This window comes from Mesoplodon mirus, assembly GCF_964341445.2.
Source record: "Mesoplodon mirus genome assembly, chromosome: 5".
In the NCBI taxonomy this organism is placed as follows: domain Eukaryota; kingdom Metazoa; phylum Chordata; class Mammalia; order Artiodactyla; family Ziphiidae; genus Mesoplodon; species Mesoplodon mirus.
Window position 1 is genome coordinate 6,795,698 of NC_138980.1, and position 22,666 is coordinate 6,818,363.

A 22,666-nucleotide genomic window follows, 5' to 3' on the forward strand; every position below is an offset into this window, starting at 1 on the left:
AGGGAGGGGGAGGGTGGTACTAGTATATAAGATCTCTACTTATTTAACCACAGAAACCGTTTATGCCAAGGACCACATCCCAGGACTACTACAGGAGAGGTGGGATCACAAGTTAGAAATTCGCCTTAAACGCACTGAAGGTGTTTTGGATGTATCATAACCATCACGGGGAGAAACTTTTTCATATACACACGCATCCTTCCCCACTATCATCACCCAATTATGATTCATGGGGACTGAGTAGTGGTCTGGGCATGCATATTTTTTAAATGTTCTCCCGGATGATCTTAATAGGAACCTACCACTAGTTCATCAGAAACCTGTGTAATAAAGGGAAGGTGTTACCTCCAAAAAACACTCATCATAATCATGGGAATAAAGCCACCATCTACAGGAGTCTTACATGTTTTGCCCATATTGTCCTTTGTCCTCATGACCATCCTGTGAGGGGGACATCACTACTCCATTAGACAGATGAAAACCCTAAGGTACAGAAAAGGCAAAATTCACCACTTGTCTCAGAGAAGATTTTGGACACCTGCAAATGTGGTTTGTTTCTCAATTTAATACCTTAAATAATTAGTATTAATGACTTTTTTTAGCTTGTTATTCCTATTGGCTATGAGACTTTGATTTTGCCCAAAGGGGGTTTTTACTAACCTCAGAGATTTCTAGAAACTCCCAACCCCACACCATATACCCACAACCATTCTCACGGCTGTGTCCTGTTCATCCAGAGTCAGTAAGACAAACTTTGTCCCAGCTCCTCTAGATCAGCACTTCTCAAGGTGGAGTCTGCCAAACCCTTATCTCAAGAGATAGTTCTTAAAAAACAAGGTCTGTGGTCAAATCTGATTAGGAGGCCGGAGTCCTGTGGACCCCTCTTGGAGGTTCCAACGTCCATGAACATTTTAAGGTCTCGGAGAAGACCTAGAGGAAGGAGGCCAGTTAAACTTTCTTTAACCCTGAGCTTTCCAAACTCATTTAACCTCAGAACCATTTGGGGCACAATAATTTTTCACCTTCATATGGAAACTTGAACACATTAATCTACATTGTGTGGAACACAAGTGACCTCAACAGGTGAGGAATGACCGAGAGGCTGACCATCCTCATGGCTTAGACAGCTCGTCCTTGCCTTTCCTGTCTAGGTTCAGAGGAAATTATAAACATGAGAGAGCTTCTCAAAAGGATCTTTCCCCTGTGACACAGCACATCATTCTCAAGGTTGCCAAAGAGTTAGTTTCAAAATCCATTTCCCAGAATGCAACTTGGACCAAGTCAGGTTTCGGGGTTTTTTTTTTTTTTTTCAATTGGAACTTTTATCATGATGGGCCATCTTTACTTTCACACCGTTATTGACCTGTTCTTGAAATATTTATTCCTACATCCCATTGCTGGGAAAAGGACAGAAAAGGAAGGAATACAAAATTAGGATTATGCCGAGGTCTGCAGAACAGGCAAGAGGACTTCATTAGAGAATTAAATTGTACAGTTTTCTCTTTGGGGACATTTTTGACACCTGAAATCACTTCTTTTGAAAAAAATTATGAATTGAAGTATAGTTAATTTACAATATTATTTTAATTTATGCTGTACAGCAAAATGAGTCAGTTCTACACATATATACATTCTTTTTTCATAGTCTTTTCCATTATGGCTTATCAAAGAATATTGAATCTAATTCCCTGTGCTATACAGTAGGACCTTGTTGTTTATCAATTCTGTATATAATAGTTTGCATCTGCTAATCCCAAACTCCCAATCCATCCTTCTTCCACCGCCCCCGGCTTAGTAAAATCTCTTCTTTAAAGGGGTTCCAAGATGGGCACTAGAGATTTGACACCTGAAAATAAGTCTGTGCCATTTATTTTGGTAGATGGAACATTTACCAAAGCCAAAGAATCAGAAATGAATTCTTCCAATTAGTATTTCAGAGCAATTCTCCTAGTTATCTTTTGTCCAAACCATTGACGCCCAAATCCTACTGAAGTGTGTGTCAGATCATTTCCCAGTGACAAGGAATTTGAGACACCAAGTTCACATGGACCAGCCTCTTCAGCATCACCCGAAAGCTTGTCAGAAATGCAAAACTTCAGGCCCTGCCCCAAACTAAACCAGACTCTGCAGTTTAAGAGACCCCCAGGTGATTCATGTGCAATTGAAGTTGGAAAGTACTGGCCTAGAGCACCACTGATTAATGTAATAATTGTGCCTATCTGTTTTATTGCCCACGTGAAAGATTCTTAATTGACTCTGCCTTTTAACTAGCTTGAATTCCACTGATGGTTAGTGCTTTTAAGCCATTTGCTCAACTAAAAAGAGCCATTGGTAACCTGGATCCTCCGCAGTGAATGTGTGTGCTGATTTAACATATTTAGACAGGAGAGCACTTTACCTACGGAGTTGAGGTGGGATGGGGAATTATCTGTCACCATCCCAGTTCAGTGGTGATGCATCCTGAATGAAACAAAAAGTCTCTGCCTGTCCATTCAACTTGTCTGCCCCTGAGGACCAGAGAAGAATCCTCTTTCCTGGTGGATTTGATAATGGGACCGCCCCTAGTGGGCTGTTACACATTTTCTTGAAGAATGATACTTAGGGCGAGCTGCCCGTGACGTTGCCTGCGCTGTTTGAAACTGCAGAACCCGTTACCAGCTTGGGGCAACTACCGCTCCGGCTGGTTCCGGAGCCCGTGCGTGCCAGGAGGGCTAGTGGCGGGCGTGAGGTGGCTCTAGCCTTTCGCGTCTCTGCAGCCTGGAGACTAGAACCGGCACTTTCGTAGGACGCCACCTCCAATCGCAGCGCTGGCGCGGGCGGAGGCTAAAACACACGAGTCCTGAGACTGAGGAAAATGCGCCAAGTTCCCGTCGGCGGCGTCGTGGGGAAGACCCCAGCGGTTCGGGCGCCGGGCGAGCGGAGCCGCTTCTGGCGCTCCTTGCCGTCCTGGGGCGGGGACGGGGACGGGGGCGGGGACGGGGGCGGGCGCCGCTTCGGGGATGTAGTCGGTGCCGGCGCCCAGGCAGGACCGAGCCGCAGCCCGGGTTCCCGCTCTTGAGAGCGAATGGGCACTCCCCTGCGGGGAGGGCGATCCGGCCAGCTTTTCCGTGGGTCGCGGGCCCCCGCAGGCTCGGGGCAGGGGCTCACCTGTCGCCCCCGCCCTCAGCCCGGTTAGACTTGTCGGCGTCACCGCCGCGGACCTCGCTCTGGGCCATGACCATAGTTACGGGAGAAACATTGGTGATGTCACAACCCCCAGTGATAAGGACAGCCAGGAGCAAGAAATGGTATAGCAGAAGAGACGGCCCCTGGGCAAATGTTATATTCTACATATGCTTGGTGATTACAGGGTCCCTGTATAAATGAATTCTCCTCAACTCCTTGGGATTTGAAGAGAAAATGCCCCGTGTCATACCTCGTGAAAGTAATAGGCTTTCAAGAGGTAGTCCCTCAAAAAAAACCAGACGTCCCTTGAAGTTTTTTCAGAAAAAGGAAACCAAGAGAGCCTTGGATTTCACAGATTCTCAAGGAAATGAAGAAAAAAACTTCTGAATACAGAGGATCTGAAATTGATCAAGTTATTCCTGCAGCACAGTCCTCACGTGTCAACCGTGAGAAGAGAAAAAACTTGTTACCGTTTGTGGGACTGAATAATCTCGGCAATACTTGTTATCTTAATAGTATACTTCAGGTATTATATTTTTGTCCTGGTTTTAAATCTGGAGTGAAGCACTTATTTAATAGTATTTCAAGGAAGAAAGAAGCCCTAAAAGATGAAGCCAGTCAAAAAGCTAAGGGAAACTGCAAAGGAGATTCTTCAGTAAGTTTTGAACTAATATGCAGCTTACATTCCTTGATCCTTTCAGTCGAACAGCTTCAGGCTAGTTTTCTCTTACATCCAGAGAAATATACTCGTAAACTTGCTACTCAGCCAAGGCGACTACTTAACACACTCAGGAAACTCAACCCTATGTATGGAGGATATCTACAGCATGATGCACAGGAAGTATTACAGTGTATTTTGGGACACATTCAAGAAACATGCCAACTCCTAAAAAAAGGAGTAAAAAATGTGGCAGAGTTATCTACTAAGGTAGAAGAAAAACATCCGAAAGAGGAAATGAGTGGTCATAACAGCATGGAGATGGACAGTATGAGGCATTCTGAAGACTATAAAGAAAAACTGCCAAAAGTACATGGGAAAAGAAAGAGTGACACTGAACTTGGTAACATGAAGAAAAACGTTAAAGTCTCTAAGGACCACCAGTCTTTGAAAGCAAACCAGAGACAAACCAGATCAAAAAGAAAAGCTACAGTTGATTCATCAGATATTCCTGCTAAAATCATCCCCAAGTACATTTCTGAAAATGAGAGTGCAAGACCCTCACAAAAGAAATCAAGAGTTAAGAGAAACTGGTTCAAGTCTACAGCTAAGCAACCCAGCATTATTTCTAAATCCCTTAGTCTGGGTAAAATAACAACAAACCAAGAATCCAAAGGACAACCTAAAGAAAATGAATGTGGTCTTGAAGAGGACATGGGGAAGTATGAGAATGATAATACAGCTGATGGTTGTGGACTTGAATCTCCAGGGAAGAATGTTATGCCTGTTAAGGAAGTTAAGCCCATCAACAAAGGTGCAGAGCCAATTGGTTTTGAGCTGGTGGAGAAACTATTTCAAGGTCAGCTGGTAATAAGGACTCGTTGCTTAGAATGTGAAAGTTTAACAGAAAGAAGAGAAGAGTTTCAAGACGTCATCGTACCAGTGCAAGAAGATGAGCTTTCCAAAGCAGAGGAGAGTCCTGAAAGTTCTTCAGAGCCAAAACCAGACATGAAGACCCTGAGATGGGCAATTTCCCAGTTTGCTTCAGTGGAGAGGATTGTAGGAGAAAATAAATATTTCTGTGAAAATTGCCATCATTATACGGAAGCTGAACGAAGTCTTTTGTTTGACGCAATGCCTGAAGTTCTAACTATTCATTTGAAGTGCTTTGCTGCTAGTGGCTTCGAGTTTGATTGTTATGGTGGTGGACTTTCCAAGATCAACACTCCTTTACTGATACCTCTTAAACTGTCACTAGAAGAATGGAGCACAAAGCCAACCAATGACAGCTATGGATTATTTGCAGTTGTGATGCATAGTGGCATTACAATTAGTAGCGGGCATTATACTGCTTCTGTGAAAGTCACTGACCTTAACAGTTTAGAACTAGATGAGGAAAATTTTGTGATCGACCAAATGTGTGAAGTAGGTAAGCCAGAACCACTGAATGAGGAGGAAGCAAGGGGTGTGGTCAAAAACTATGACGATGAAGAAGTGTCGATTAGAGTCAGTGGAAATACCCAGCCAAGTAAAGTTTTGAACAAAAAAAATGTAGACACTCTTGGACTTCTCAGAGGACAAAAGACTCAAGCAGGTTATGAGTTATACAACAAAGCATCTCATCCTGATAAAGTTGCCAGTACAGCGTTTGCTGAAAATAGAAATTCTGAGACTAACAATACTAATGGGACCCATGAATCTGATAGAAACAAGGAATCCAATGGCCAAACAGGCATTAGCATGAGTGATTTTGAAAACAAAATTTCATATGCAGTGCAAAGCTTAAAGGAGTATGAGGGGAAGTGGTTGCTTTTTAATGATTCTCAAGTGAAAGTTACTGAAGAGAAGGACTTTTTGAATTCTCTTTCCCCTTCTACATCTCCTACATCTACTCCTTACTTGCTATTTTATAAGAAATTATAGAGTGAGTGTATTTTCCTTGTGTGTATATTAAACATTGGTAAATTGATTACATCAAAAAGTCTTTAGCTTATCTTTTGAAGCTATTGGATATTATGGGTCTCTCTAGGTTTCTATATAAATAGTGAAATCTGAGTTATTGAAAACCATGTTAATTTTTAGAATTCCTTTATCCTTAGTGGAGACTAGGGATTGATGCATTAGCTTCTGGGAACAAACTTGTATAGGTTCTTAACTGAATTATTCAAAATGGAAGCATTTAAACACTTTGAATTTACACCTATCTTTTGTGTTTGCTTTTTCAAATAAAGTGCTTGTATTTTTATCTCCATATTTTGGAGTAATTATCTACATGATGTTTATAGGTTCTGTGGTTTTTCAGCTAAGAAGCAGAATCTCATTTCAGTACATTCACTTGTGTAAGTCATGAAGCCAGATCTTTGATGGGCTGTATTAGAGGCACGTGTATGAACAGCTGTACCAGCGGTTTGCTGCAGCTGTTAAATGAAGTAATGCATGGAAAATGCTTAGTATAGTTTCTGGCATTCAGTAGCCCTCAGAAAATATTGGCTAAAATATTACTAAGGAGAGTTCTATAACCTGGATAGCCAAGAGTCACCATGAGCTTGACTCAAGGGAAGTAAGAAAGACAGATCATTGGCTGGGGTGTTGAACCGCATGGAAGAAGACAAACGCTTTACCATAGAACTTGACGCCAAGCTATAATAACGTAGCAAAATAGGCCTGGGGAAAGAATCTGAAAGTGCACAAAACAGAGGATCACAGTGTCATTTGAAGCATGACTAGGAAAAGTGCCACTGGCTGTAGTTGACAGACCAGCAGACCCCTGCACCCACTCTGCGGGTCTCTGCTCTGCATTTGGCACCAGCCAAGTAGCCTCCTCTCTAAAGGGTCAGTTTTGCAAGTGCCCACCCGACTCCCATGGCCTCGCCCTGTGCTCAGAGAAGGCCATAAACTATGTTGGCCAATTCACCTTGTCATTTCAGGATAGAATGCATTAGGTTCTCCCCCAAACTCAATGGCTGGAAGAATCATAAAACAGGAATTCAGGGGTCCCTGAAGCTCTGCACTTGTGTCAACAGGCCTGATTTGTATCTGAGCGGGTGAGCATTTATAGCCTCTGATTTGCCATTGTGGAGCTCACAATTCCAAAAGCTGAGGCTCCTGTTCCCCACCCAGCCTCAGTTATGTTTATGTCACCAGCTTCTGAGGCGTCATCTGCTTAGTACTGCACTTTTGAACAGGACCAAGAGACCACGCTGAGCCATGAAGTCCCCACAGCTATCACTCCTATGTCCTGGCAGACACACCTATGTGACCTTACACAAGTTAGATAACCTTTCTGGGCTTAAGTTTCCTCATCTATGAAACTGAGATAACAGTAATAATAAAAGTTGTGTCATTATTAGGCAGCTAAATGGTAACGTTGGTTAAATGCTGGGCTTATTACAGGCACTTAATACAAATAAGTTTATTCTATTACATTACATTAAATACATTATATTATATCATCTCATCTCATCATATCTCATCATATCATACATCATATTATTATGATGCCATTTGGGGAAGTCTCCATTAGTGCGTCCATAACAAAAAGATGTCAAAATGACTTAAGATTAGGAAAAGCTTCTCCTCTACTGCCTCATGTTCAAGACAAATCGACAAGGAATCAATTACTGAATATTTACTGAACACTCCCCTGTGTGCTAGACACCATACCGGACTCCGTGTAGGTACGGAAATATAAGACTCAGGGTCATCCCAGCTCTCAGCCAGCTTATTACATAGTTGAAAGTAGAAGACGCATGAAACAATTAGGCCTCCGGGTGTTAATGAATTCACATAAATACAGAGGCCCCAAGCTGCTGATTTGGGTCTTCATTCTTCCCGCCCTAATACTCAGGCCTCCCCAGGTATATCTGGGCATCCTCAGGTATAGTTAATATGTTCATGTCCCCCAGTATTTCCATCCAAGCCAGGGGTCCAGGTCTCCTACCCACTCCTCTGGCCTCAGCTGTTTCTTTCTGGAGCTGCCCTGAGTCTAAAGCCCCTGTCATCATGGTCTGTAGCAAACAGGCGGGTGCGGGGACACAGCTGCACTCACTGCCCTCTGTCCCAGGCCCACGCTGTCTTTAGCGTAACTTTAACTTAACGCCAAACCTCTAACTGCTGTTCCATTTCCATTTTGTGGGACCAGGTCAGGACAGAAGCCACAGGACCCTTCCTCCCTTTGCAGTTCCTTCCCCCTTACTAAGCTCCTCCTCCAACCACAAAGCCCACCCCTCATTCACGACAGCTCATGAAAATAGACAACCACACAGATTCTGTTCTCCTATCACCACAGCAGTGACCCTGTTTGCTCCAAGCTAATAATAACTAATGATAATAATAGCAGCAGTAAATGCCATTTGCTCTAAGGTCATTTCATGTATTATCTTATTGAACTCTCACTTCAACCTGTAGAATAGATTTTATTTGTCCATTTGGTAGATGAATAAATTGAGGCTCATATAGTCAAGTAGTGGGTTCAGGGTCACACTACCTTGTATGTAAGAAGTAAGTAGTAGTTCTGGGTTTTAGTCAGGCTCACATGACTCCAGAGCTTTTAACCACCCCCACGATATTGTCTCTACGTGAGCACACCGCTGTCAAGACAAAGACAGTTGGGCATTTCAAGTATTCCTGAACCAGCTTCAGGACGCTTGACTCTTCTTGGAGCCATGGAAAGAATAGAGGTTCCAACCCAAGTTTTGTTGCTATACACCTTGGCCAGGTCAGTTTCCTCACCCAAACTGGAGATTTATCAAATTTCCTCCAGCCTTGTTTTAGGTTCACAGTAAAACTGAGGGGAAGGTACAGAGATTTCCCATATACCCTCTGCCCTCACACACGCACAACTTCCTCCATTATCAACATCCCTCACCAAAGTGGTCCGTTTGTCGAAATTAATGAACCAACATTGAGACATCATAGTCACCCAAAGTCCATAGTTTACAAGACGGCTCACTCTAGGTATTATACATTCTATGGGTTTGGTCAAATGTATAACGACCTGTATCCACCATGACGGTATCATACAGAGTAGTTTCACTTCCCTAAATATCCTCTGTGCTCCATCTGTTCATCCCTACCCACCTCCCAACCCCTAGCCATCACTGTTATTTTTACTGTCTCCATAGTTTTGCCTTTTCCAGAATGTCTTACAGTTGACATCATACAGTGTGTAGCCTTTTCACATTGGCTTCTTTCACTTAGCCATATGCATGTAAGTTCCCTCCATGTCTGATCATGGCTTGATAGCTCACTTCTTTCTAGCTATGAATAATATTTCATTGTCTGCATGTACCATAGTTCATTCATTCACCTACTGAAGGACATCTGGATGCTTCCAAGTTTTGGAAGTTATGAAGAAAGCTGCCATAAACATACATGTGTGGGTTTTTGCATGGCATAAGTTTTCAACTCCTTCAGGTAAATAGGATATGTGATTGCTAGCTCGTAGAGTAAGAATACGTTTAGTTGTATAAGAAACCACCACCTTGTCTTTCAAAGGGGCTGGACCATTGTGCATTCCTACCAACAGCATGTGAGAGTGCCTCTCGCTCTACCTCCCCACCAGCAACTGGTGGTGTGAGTGGTCAAGAGTCGGGGCATTCAAACAGGTATTTTGTGGTATCTCATTTTAATTTGCATTTCTCTGATGACATGGGATGTGGAGCTCTTGTCATGCTTATTTGACATCTGTATATCTTCTTTGGTGAGATGTCTATTCAGATCTTTTGTCCATTTTTAATTGGGTTGTTTGTTCTCTTGTTGAGTGTTGAGTTTGTTTTTTTCTTTTTACATTTTGAATAATGACCCTTTATCAGATGTGTCTTTTGCAAAACACATATTTTCTCCCAGATGGTGGCTCGTCTTCTCATTCTCTTACCATTCTTTCACAGAACAGAAATTTTTAATTTTAATGAAGTCCAGCTTCTCAGTTACTTCTTTCATGAATAGTGCCTATGGTGTTTACCTAAAAGGTCATCGCCATACCTAAGGTCATCTAGGTTTCCTGCTATGTTGTCTTCTAGGAGTTTTATAGTTCTGCATGTTACATTTAGGTCTGTGATGCATTCTGAGTTAATTTTTGTCAAGAGTGTAAGGGCTGTGTCTGGATTCTTCTTTTTTTTTTTTTTTTTTTTTTTGGCATGTGGACATCCATTTGTTGAAAAGATTATCTTTCCTCGGTTGTATTGCCTTTGTTCCTTTGTCAAAAGTCAGTTGACTATAATTATGTGAATCTATTTCTGGGCTATCTATTCTGTTCCATTGATCTATTTGTTTCTTCTTTTGCCAATACCGCACTGTCTTGATTACCGTAACTTTATAGTAAGTCTCGAGGATAGGTAGTGCCAATCCTCTCCTTCAATTATCGAGTTGGCTAGTGTGGGTCTTTAGCCTCTTTATATAAACTTGAGAACTAGTCTGTCAACATCCACAAAGAACTTGATGGGCAGCCCTGATTTTAACAATGTATTTTTCTGGGAGTTTGCCCAGTAGCCAGCACCCAGAGCCCTTAGTCTTCAGTAGGCTGAATTTGGGTCCTTCTTTTCTGGACTTGGGGAAAATGTTTGGATTTTTTAAGTTCCTTGTGTTTGCACATTATGTGCCTGAGCCCAATTCATGAAATGTAATCACAGACATAAAGCAGGCATCCCAATAGCATGAAGAAGAAAATGCTGGGGCTGGCGGTGGTGGTTAGCCCTCACCATAGCATTAACATTCACTGTCATCAACATCATAAAAGACGCTTGTATTCATCAAGTACTTACTAAGTGCAAAACCAAGATCTCAGTCCCTTACATGGGTCATGTCACTAATCCTTCCAATCACCTTCAACTGAAGAAATAGAGTCTCTGAAAGATTAAGTAACTTCCCCAAGTCACACAGGTAGTAAGCGCTGAAGCTGAGATTCAAACCCACTCTTAATCCCTAGATTGCACTCATTCTCACTGGCTTCCCCTTTCACCCTGGGGTAGTGATGCTGACCATCCTGGGCCTGACATTCCAGCTTCCTGAAGGACAGCCCAGGTCAGCTCATCATCTTACACTGAATGGGAAATCCCACAGACAACTAAGCTTCCTGATAAATCCACTCTACTCTAGTTCCTTGAAACCCTTTTTACAAAACCCACATAGTATTTGAGAAATGGAAGCTGAAGCACCTTCTCCTCCTCCATTCCCCCCCTTTCGCCTGCTTCCCCACAGGATCCAGTTGGTTATAAACCTCTCTTGCTGTTTATTTACCTCTTAATAAGCCCTATCTCCTCTCAGAAAGCCATTTAGCACTGCACCACTTAATTTCTCCCCAAGGCAGAATCTGCCAGGTGGAGTCTTCGTCCCCAGCCACGTCGATTTGTCTTATTTTGAAGCAGCAGTGAACATGCCACAAAACTAAAATAGCAATCAGTTCCCAGGTGTGGACTCACTGAGCAGGGAAATGACCAGGAGTGTGTGCATGTGTCCACCCGGGGCAGCTGTTCTGAACGGGCTGGATTAACCCAGGAATGACTCCCGAAGGTGGCTCCCAGCCAGCTGTGGCCACATCTGGGCATCCCTCAACGCAGAAGCACGCCGCTTTTCTGCCTCAGCTGGATTCAGCCACTCAGCACCTCCTCGGGCTGGACGCCCCAACCCTGGAGCTATGCACCCTTGCCTTTTCCACAGTTGAGGAGACAAAGTGGGCCCCCAGAGGATCAGGAAACCAGCACAGAATAACCCAGTGCAAGAAGGAAATGTCCCTGAAGTCACTTTTTCTTATTCCAAAATTCCTATAAAATCTGTCTCTGATTCTATACTATTACTACATTTGGGTCAATATAAATATAAAATTCTTCAAATTTTGTACCAGCTAAATTACTACATTATGTCCCCCCCCAAAAAATTTTGAACACCCCAAAAATCATGTTGTTCCCATAACTTCAGTGCTCCTGGACACACACGACAAGATGTGTGCCTGGAGGTGTATGTGCCTCTGTTTGAGCAGCACGACCCGGACATGGGCAATCTCTGTTTTGGGGAGGGTCCCTTCACCACTGCATGTCATCCTAAGGAAGAGAAGATGACATCTAAAGCAAAGACAGGCGATTATTAACAGGACAGCAGTACTGGACAGGACCTCCCAGGGACCCAAAGAATAATAGAAAGAAAACAGAGACCCGTCTGACTTATAGCTTCTTGTGTGGTTCCATTGACCTTGCGATACCTATCATCATTATGGGAATTGACAAGTCAGCACTCCAGCCAAACTCACAGAAGTGACTGCTCATAAATACACACACACACACACACACACACAAATATACACACACATATATTTCATAAGTTCATCTGCATAACATCCATCGTCCATCCCATTAATAACTCACATCCCATAATATGCAGTGGAGCCCTTTATTAGAAGGAAGAAGAATGAATATCAGTGTTCACGGGTGGAGGTGCATTGGCCTCGCCTTCAGTATGTCTATGTATGTAGCGTTCCCAACTAGCTTTTGCAAACCTTCTGGTTTGAACCAGTGTGCTCTGGAAGTGTTGGCAGTCAGGATATTGTTCACAGTCAAAGGTGTGCTCACTGAATCTAATCTCAATACCGGCCAGATTGCTGAGATTACAGCAAGCAACCAATGGTGGGCCATCCCCAAAGGCATTACCCAATAGGGCAGAAGTCAAAGGGCAGAAGTGTAAAGACAAGTTGAGTGATAATCCTTTATTCCTTGGAGCAATTTTGCTGTAATATTCAAGGATCCTTTTTTTTTAAGTGTCCTCTCAAAAAGGAAAAAAAAAAAAAGCAATAGAGAAAGCCTCCCTCCTTCACCATACAAGATTCCTTTTCCAATGGAGAGTATCTGCCATTCCAATTTCTTTAAGTAGCTTTATATTTGGACATTTAACAGGTGTTCCCAAGGCTGCTCTAAAGAAAAAACAACAATTCTTCCCTGAATCAACAGGTAAATGTTTTTCTGAAATGACAGCAAGAAACAGATCTGGGGGGACTGTCTCTATTTTTCATGGTAAAAAATAATAAAAATAAAAATAATAAGGTAGAGCAGATGATAATCTGCTCTAAAATAAGCTGAGGGAATGAAAAAGTGCTTAGAAACCTGTTGCATCCTTTTTCCATTAAAATAATTATTATTAAAATGCTACAGATGCACTGCCCACAAAATGCTCACAAGTGGTCCCCGTTTGGGTGATACTGCCCACGGTTAACCAGTGGCTGCTGCACTGGGCTCCCTAGAGCATGGGCACTGACACAGAACTCTGTGGGTCTTTACAGTTACAAGACTGCTCCCTAATTGTAATCCCTGATTATTTTATAGACTCTGATCCCATCTTCCCTTGGTTGGCCTTCCAAAAGTCTTCCAGATGGATGTGCATGTATTTCAGGAAACTGGGCGAGTCCTTTGCAAGGATCTTTTTGACAAGGAAAATGGGGTCTTAGGAGGGCTTGCTTGGGGTTCTCTAGAAAGGAGGAAGGCGTCAAACGCTTATCCTCCTCAAGGACTTTTACGAACTCAGAGGAGAAAAGTGAAATTTGTCACGTCTCTTTCTCTGTGGAACAGTGGTCTTGTCATGCCCAGGGCAGCTCAGATTCCAACAAAAACAGAAGCAGTAACATGTCCAGAGAGGCTGGAGCATCAGTGGAGACAAAGAGCAAAAGAGAGCCTGCTTCTCCAGGCCTGGATGGGCTCAGAGGCATCCAGCTGCAAGCCAGCTGGACTTAGTTTAAAAGACCACGTGTGGAATATTGGTTTGGTCCCAGATCCCACAGTTTAAGAGGAACATTTCCAAACACAGCCTTAGTCAGAAGAGCCCTCTCCTCTAAGACAGACCTTGAAGCTGTGTCACACGGGTTAATTGAGGGCACTTGGAAAGTTAAATTTGACTTGGCAAGTCCAAAAGGCTTCAAAAGACACTTGATGAACACTTTCAAGTATTTTTTTAGGGCTTCCCTGTGTGGCGCAGTGATTAAGAATCCGTCTGCCAGTGCAGGAGACACTGGTTCGAGCCCTGCTCCGCGAAGATCCTACATGCCTGGAAGCAACTCAGCCCGTGCGCCACAGCTACTGAGCCTGCGCTCTAGAGCCCATGAGCCACAGCTACTGAAGCCCGGGCACCTAGAGCCCGTGCTCCGCAACAAGAGAAGCCACCACAGTGAGAAGCCCGCGCACCGCAACGAAGAGTAGCCCCTGCCTGCCACAAGTAGAGAAAAGCCCACGTGCGGCAACAAAGACCCAACACAGCCAAAAATAAAATAAATTCATTTAAAAAATATATATATATATATATATATATTTTTATGGTAGAAGATGGAGTAAATCTGATTGCCTGGGAGAGCAGAATTAGTTCAACATTTGGCTAATCAGAAGGAAGAATTTCGTAAACTGAGGGCTCTTAGAAATGGAATGTATCCCCTTGGGGAGTAGCGAGTCCTTCTGCCAGAGCTATAAAGCTGATGCTGCCATTCCACTGGAGAGGAAAGAGGGGAATGATTTCCAGGAGGCAGGATATTCAAGCAGTGAAAACTGGGTTTTGTGTCAAGTTGCACCCAGACTTGGGGTCCAGCTCTGTTTTTGTAAGGCCCTGGGAAATTTCTCTTGAACCCTCAAGTTCCTCGTTATGAGATGGGTATAACGTCTCCTCCAATGAGTTATTATGCAAGTAAATGAAGTATTAATTCATTTATTAATGAATTTATTAATGAATTAATTAATTAATAATTCATTAAAATGAATTATTAATTCATTTATTAATGAATTAATTCATTAATTCATTCTAGTGCTTGGCACGGTAGAAATGTTAAATTCACGATTGTTGCTGCCCCTGTTATTACCCAAGCTTGATAAATTGGATAGGAAGAGAAAGTACATCATTTTCTCAGATTTCTTTAGCCCTCTGATCCTGTGGTCACTGTGGGGCCCATCCTGTCAAAGTTCCTGGTGCCATCTTCCTAATTCCCTGCTTCCTATTTCAGCACCACTCCAGATCTTCCTAGACAATGGTCTATATTCTCACCTTTCCCACTGCCGCTCTCCACCCACAACCAGAAGCAGTCTTTCCTATACTCCATTCTTTTGTGACCCTGCTTTCTACAGCGATAACTGGGTATTCTAGGAAGTGATGTATATTAAGAATACTATGTTAATATGACTATATAATCACCTTATCCTTTAAATTTTTTCTCCTGCTAGAAAGCAAGGGCTGAGCACAGCAACCAGTCAATAGCCGACAGTCAATCAAAAGTCTACATGGTCAGAAGGAGGGCTCTTTACTAGTGGGATTCTATAGATCATGCTTCGCTTTTCTAGAGACGATGATAGTGGTCATTTGGGGCGAGGTAGAATACAGAGCAGTCCTGTGACAGGCTGCCTGGAGGATGTTAGGTGCAGGGGGACCTTTTCCGTTCACTCATTCATGCTCTGGAGAGCTTTAACATTCACTCTGCCCCTGTCTTTCTCCAACCCCAGAAAAGAGCAGAGCTCCACGCAGAAGTGCTGGAAGGACGTGCAAGTGGGGGACTTCATCCAAATGCAATGCAATGAGACCATCCCAGCCGACACACTCCTCCTCTTTTCCTCGGACCCCAGTGGGATCTGTCATCTGGAAACTTCCAACTTGGATGGAGAGGCAAACCTCAAACAGAGGCGTGTTGTAAAGGGCTTCACACAGCAGGTAGGGCTCTTTCTAAGATCTTCAACTGGAATGGCGAAGGGAAGATGCCAGCCAGTCCTACTGGCAAACTTTATTTAATCTGTTGTGTAGAGGAGAATGTAGTAGATGCCTCCTTTTCCCAGGCACTTAGGTACACTTAATCTTCCCACCAACTCTCTGAGATGGATATCATCCCCTTCTCATGGATGGGGAAACTGAGGCTTGGGAAAGGTAAAGAACTTGCTGAAGGCCTCAGAATCCTTAAATGGGGACCCCCTCCATTCAACTGAAGAAACTCTGCTTTCTGCTCTAAACCGAGGAGTCTAGTATCTGCTCAATGACTCAAGACCAACCCATTTTTCTGTGCTTCTCCAATCCTGGCTCATCCTGCCCAGCTCAGCTTCAGCAATTTCTCCTTCCATGAATGTTTTCTAGTACTCCTTTGACCGCAGCATAAAAGCAGCAAGGTATCATTAACTATTTTTCCATTTGTGTAGGTCTTACCTTCTCAACAGTACTGAAACCTCTTTAAGGACAGGGAGTGATCATCAACATTTTAATTTAATCCCCACTTTACGTGTGTGATACCCTGGATATCATGGAGGAATCATGACTGTTTGGTGGTGAAGAGCCCAGGCTCTAGAGTCTGGCAGAGCTGAACCCAAAGCCCAACCCCACCATTTATTAGCTGTCTCACCTAAGGCAAGTTATTACCCTCTCACACCTTCATTCCCTCATCTGGAAAATGGGCACAAAAATAGTACCCTCTCCATAGGGTGTTTCTGAAGACTGCATTGTTACTGAGCCAAACTTGGTTCTGCTTTTGCCCACGTGCGGTAAAGCCAGTCTACTGACACTGGGTCGTAGTGAAGGAAAACGCAGCATTTATTGTAAGGCTCCATACAAATAGTCTGGGACAGCTAGTGCTCAAAAAGACTGAACTCCCTGATGGGTTTCAGGAAAACATTTTTAAAGGCCAGCTAAGGGAGGGCGGGGTCACAGGGTACGTGATCTCCTCGTGCACAATTCTCTGATTGGTTGATGGTAAGGGAACAGGGTGGTGTCACAGGGTTTATCAATCCACAGGCGCCATTAGGTCTTGGGGCTATGTGCTCATGGTCATCAAATAGTTAATATCTTCCATTTGATGGGGGTTTTCATGTCTGTCAAACAACTCAGGAAATGTGCATCAGATACTATTATCTAGGTACTTCAGAAAGGAACTAAAGCAAGGAATATGGGGGAGAGGTCAGCCCCAAAAAGGCCCCATAAGGTCCTGCTCGATTATAAAATAATATGTACATGAATTACTTAGCATGAAGCTAGGCACATAGTAAGTAAGAGACCAGTAAATAGTTGGCAGTAAATATCAATGGCGTTCATAGGCAATATGCGTTGACTGATCAAAACTGGGTGTGATATTCCAGTTTTCCATTAAAATTCCCCTTGAAAGTGTTGATTTCCCATCTGGTACCTTGCTCTATGCATGGAAAAGAATAAAATTCTATCACTCCTCTTCATCCTGACAGCCTGTGGCTAGGGAGAAAACGAATGAATCGGGGGATTTAGAAGAAGGAAGGCAAGTGGTTCATTCCTCAGAGATGCTCATGAGCTAACGTTTCGTTATCTAGACAGAAACTTCTCAAGAGAAGGCCACTCATCATACCTCACTTTGCCTCTCTCAAAGCCCCAGATGAACAGTTCTCATAAAATCGCTTTTCTATGACTGAACTCTGTTCTCTCATCCTTACAATGGGAATACTAAGAATGGCTCTCCCAAAGTTGTGCTGTGTGATTCAAGTGAGATAAGGAACGTAGAGAACAAACTAGAGGGTTTGCTGCATTGCAGATACACAGTAAACGGTCTATGGCTGCTACCTCGGCTACAGTTCCTACAGTGGGAATGGAAACCACCACGACCACCGCGCCGTCACCTTGCTTTGTGGTTGTGATAGTGGCTCGGTCCTCCCATTGGTGTCCAGGCTCTGTTGAGTCAATCACTGCCCTGGGGCTTGGCGTCTGAGTTTCCTCTCCTTTGCTTGTCCTTGTCACACTCACCCAATCATCCCAGTGTTTACAAAAATGTAGGGCGGGATCTGGGTAAGCTCACAGCGCCATCCTAGACACAAAATAATCTATTTCTTGGCTCAGGGCCCTGTGGGCTGCCCTCTAGAGCAAAGGTTTTCAAGCTTTTTTAACCACAAGTCACGATAAGAAATACATATTGCACACACACACCTAGCCACATGCACATGTGGGTATGTGTGTGAGTGTGTAAGACTGCCACCTCAGTCATACTACATGCAAAGGACTCTGAAACTTTCTATTCTATTCTACCGGGTTTTGGTTTTTGTTGTTGTGTTAATTGATTTATTTATTTATTCATTTATTTATTTTTGGCTGTGTTGGGTCTTCATTGCTGTGCACAGGCTTTCTCTAGCTGTGGTGAGTGGGGGCTTCTCTTGTTGTGCAGCACGGGCTCTAGGCACTTGAGCTTCAATAGCTGTGGCGCACGGACTCAGTTGTGGCTTGCAGGCTCAGCAGTTGTGGTGTGTGGGCTCAGCAGTTGTGGCACGCAGGCTCTAGAGTGCAGGCTCAGTAGTTTTGGCGCACGGGCTTAGCTGCTCCGTGGCATGTGGGACCTTCCCGGACCAGGGCTCGAACCTGTGTCCCCTGCATTGGCAGGCGGATTCTTAACCACTGCGCCACCAGGGAAGCCCCCGTTTTTGTTGTTGTTGTTGCTGTTGTTTTAAGTTCCAGGAGCAGCAGAACGTGTGTGCGTTTGTAAATCTACCCTTCAGCTGGCCCACCCCAACATCCTCACCGTAACTCTAAGTCGTTTACTCTTTCTCAGGTAGTTATTTCGGCACTGTTGAGGTTCACCCAGTCCCTTCTCTTTTTTGCCACTGGCAGTGGCTCCCAAGCTGTTTCTTGTATATTAATTGGTCTGATAGTTTGGGATTTGACTAGAATGAAGAGCTGGATGAAAGGGTCATTCACGCTCCACTGCTATAAACCAGCTAATTCAAGTTAATCACATCTCTCAAACTCTAACCCTAAATTCTAATAGGGTACTTGGTGTCATGATTTACCAAAATAAATAAATTCACTTGTAAAGGGAACAAGATTTATCTGATTTTGAAAGTTTCCAGAATTCTCTATTCTATTTCACTTCTTGATTCTCCCCCTCACTTTGCTTAAGTGTGCTTTTCCAGTTCTATAAGAACAGGGATAAATAGTACTAATAATAATGCCCTTTTTTAAAGCTCTTATATACATATAAGGTAAGTGAGGCACAGAAACGTGAAGTAACTTGCCCAAGGTCACTAAGCTGGGAAGTACTGGAACCAGGATTCAAAGCCAACTTTGTCCAGTCTCAGCACTTAAGGTTTGCAGTAGCTCATCTCCCTGGTCCTTTGACTCTCACCCAGACTTTACCCAGAATTGCTTACTTGAAAACACACATTTATCGTTTTCAATATTCTTTCCACATGTAAGTAACAAGCAGCAGGAAGAATAAAAGCAGGCCTAGCCAGCTCCCTGGGGAGGAGGAATTTTAGCTGCTCTTTGCGACCTTGCCTCTCCCTTATGTCTTCAGTGCAGAAAGATTTCTGAATATGGACAGAATTCTCTTCTGACTAACTCTCTATATAATATTTCTCAAATGTGCTGAACAAAGATGTTGACGAGAGTTGCAAGAAAAATACATGCTGCACTGTCATGTGAGATCAGAAGGCAATAGGTTACAAGTTTTCCAACAGTGTGGACTGCAGAACTTCTCAGATACTTTACTAAAGGGGAAGGGAGGGGGAGGGTGGTACTAGTATATAAGATCTCTACTTATTTAACCACAGAAACCGTTTATGCCAAGGACCACATCCCAGGACTACTACAGGAGAGGTGGGATCACAAGTTAGAAATTCGCCTTAAACGCACTGAAGGTGTTTTGGATGTATCATAACCATCACGGGGAGAAACTTTTTCATGTATACACGCATCCTTCCCCACTATCATCACCCAATTATGATTCATGGGGACTGAGTAGTGGTCTGGGCATGCATATTTTTTAAATGTTCTCCCGGATGATCTTAATAGGAACCTACCACTAGTTCATCAGAAACCTGTGTAATAAAGGGAAGGTGTTACCTCCAAAAAACACTCATCATAATCATGGGAATAAAGCCACCATCTACAGGAGTCTTACATGTTTTGCCCATATTGTCCTTTGTCCTCATGACCATCCTGTGAGGGGGACATCACTACTCCATTAGACAGATGAAAACCCTAAGGTACAGAAAAGGCAAAATTCACCACTTGTCTCAGAGAAGATTTTGGACACCTGCAAATGTGGTTTGTTTCTCAATTTAATACCTTAAATAATTAGTATTAATGACTTTTTTTAGCTTGTTATTCCTATTGGCTATGAGACTTTGATTTTGCCCAAAGGGGGTTTTTACTAACCTCAGAGATTTCTAGAAACTCCCAACCCCACACCATATACCCACAACCATTCTCACGGCTGTGTCCTGTTCATCCAGAGTCAGTAAGACAAACTTTGTCCCAGCTCCTCTAGATCAGCACTTCTCAAGGTGGAGTCTGCCAAACCCTTATCTCAAGAGATAGTTCTTAAAAAACAAGGTCTGTGGTCAAATCTGATTAGGAGGCCGGAGTCCTGTGGACCCCTCTTGGAGGTTCCAACGTCCATGAACATTTTAAGGTCTCGGAGAAGACCTAGAGGAAGGAGGCCAGTTAAACTTTCTTTAACCCTGAGCTTTCCAAACTCATTTAACCTCAGAACCATTTGGGGCACAATAATTTTTCACCTTCATATGGAAACTTGAACACATTAATCTACATTGTGTGGAACACAAGTGACCTCAACAGGTGAGGAATGACCGAGAGGCTGACCATCCTCATGGCTTAGACAGCTCGTCCTTGCCTTTCCTGTCTAGGTTCAGAGGAAATTATAAACATGAGAGAGCTTCTCAAAAGGATCTTTCCCCTGTGACACAGCACATCATTCTCAAGGTTGCCAAAGAGTTAGTTTCAAAATCCATTTCCCAGAATGCAACTTGGACCAAGTCAGGTTTCGGGGTTTTTTTTTTTTTTTTCAATTGGAACTTTTATCATGATGGGCCATCTTTACTTTCACACCGTTATTGACCTGTTCTTGAAATATTTATTCCTACATCCCATTGCTGGGAAAAGGACAGAAAAGGAAGGAATACAAAATTAGGATTATGCCGAGGTCTGCAGAACAGGCAAGAGGACTTCATTAGAGAATTAAATTGTACAGTTTTCTCTTTGGGGACATTTTTGACACCTGAAATCACTTCTTTTGAAAAAAATTATGAATTGAAGTATAGTTAATTTACAATATTATTTTAATTTATGCTGTACAGCAAAATGAGTCAGTTCTACACATATATACATTCTTTTTTCATAGTCTTTTCCATTATGGCTTATCAAAGAATATTGAATCTAATTCCCTGTGCTATACAGTAGGACCTTGTTGTTTATCAATTCTGTATATAATAGTTTGCATCTGCTAATCCCAAACTCCCAATCCATCCTTCTTCCACCGCCCCCGGCTTAGTAAAATCTCTTCTTTAAAGGGGTTCCAAGATGGGCACTAGAGATTTGACACCTGAAAATAAGTCTGTGCCATTTATTTTGGTAGATGGAACATTTACCAAAGCCAAAGAATCAGAAATGAATTCTTCCAATTAGTATTTCAGAGCAATTCTCCTAGTTATCTTTTGTCCAAACCATTGACGCCCAAATCCTACTGAAGTGTGTGTCAGATCATTTCCCAGTGACAAGGAATTTGAGACACCAAGTTCACATGGACCAGCCTCTTCAGCATCACCCGAAAGCTTGTCAGAAATGCAAAACTTCAGGCCCTGCCCCAAACTAAACCAGACTCTGCAGTTTAAGAGACCCCCAGGTGATTCATGTGCAATTGAAGTTGGAAAGTACTGGCCTAGAGCACCACTGATTAATGTAATAATTGTGCCTATCTGTTTTATTGCCCACGTGAAAGATTCTTAATTGACTCTGCCTTTTAACTAGCTTGAATTCCACTGATGGTTAGTGCTTTTAAGCCATTTGCTCAACTAAAAAGAGCCATTGGTAACCTGGATCCTCCGCAGTGAATGTGTGTGCTGATTTAACATATTTAGACAGGAGAGCACTTTACCTACGGAGTTGAGGTGGGATGGGGAATTATCTGTCACCATCCCAGTTCAGTGGTGATGCATCCTGAATGAAACAAAAAGTCTCTGCCTGTCCATTCAACTTGTCTGCCCCTGAGGACCAGAGAAGAATCCTCTTTCCTGGTGGATTTGATAATGGGACCGCCCCTAGTGGGCTGTTACACATTTTCTTGAAGAATGATACTTAGGGCGAGCTGCCCGTGACGTTGCCTGCGCTGTTTGAAACTGCAGAACCCGTTACCAGCTTGGGGCAACTACCGCTCCGGCTGGTTCCGGAGCCCGTGCGTGCCAGGAGGGCTAGTGGCGGGCGTGAGGTGGCTCTAGCCTTTCGCGTCTCTGCAGCCTGGAGACTAGAACCGGCACTTTCGTAGGACGCCACCTCCAATCGCAGCGCTGGCGCGGGCGGAGGCTAAAACACACGAGTCCTGAGACTGAGGAAAATGCGCCAAGTTCCCGTCGGCGGCGTCGTGGGGAAGACCCCAGCGGTTCGGGCGCCGGGCGAGCGGAGCCGCTTCTGGCGCTCCTTGCCGTCCTGGGGCGGGGACGGGGACGGGGGCGGGGACGGGGGCGGGCGCCGCTTCGGGGATGTAGTCGGTGCCGGCGCCCAGGCAGGACCGAGCCGCAGCCCGGGTTCCCGCTCTTGAGAGCGAATGGGCACTCCCCTGCGGGGAGGGCGATCCGGCCAGCTTTTCCGTGGGTCGCGGGCCCCCGCAGGCTCGGGGCAGGGGCTCACCTGTCGCCCCCGCCCTCAGCCCGGTTAGACTTGTCGGCGTCACCGCCGCGGACCTCGCTCTGGGCCATGACCATAGTTACGGGAGAAACATTGGTGATGTCACAACCCCCAGTGATAAGGACAGCCAGGAGCAAGAAATGGTATAGCAGAAGAGACGGCCCCTGGGCAAATGTTATATTCTACATATGCTTGGTGATTACAGGGTCCCTGTATAAATGAATTCTCCTCAACTCCTTGGGATTTGAAGAGAAAATG

At 43.9% G+C, this 22,666-nt stretch overlaps 1 protein-coding gene across 1 annotated transcript; it reads left to right on the forward strand.

The window, feature by feature from the left end:
• The first annotated feature begins 3,402 nt into the window (after positions 1-3,402).
• LOC309803893 (ubiquitin carboxyl-terminal hydrolase 1-like) lies at positions 3,403-6,196 on the forward strand. The gene has a single exon (XM_082620726.1). It carries the CDS (start codon positions 3,533-3,535, stop codon positions 5,744-5,746), a length of 2,214 nt encoding a protein of 737 aa, XP_082476852.1. The 5' UTR covers positions 3,403-3,532; the 3' UTR covers positions 5,747-6,196.
• The last annotated feature ends 16,470 nt before the right edge of the window (positions 6,197-22,666 follow it).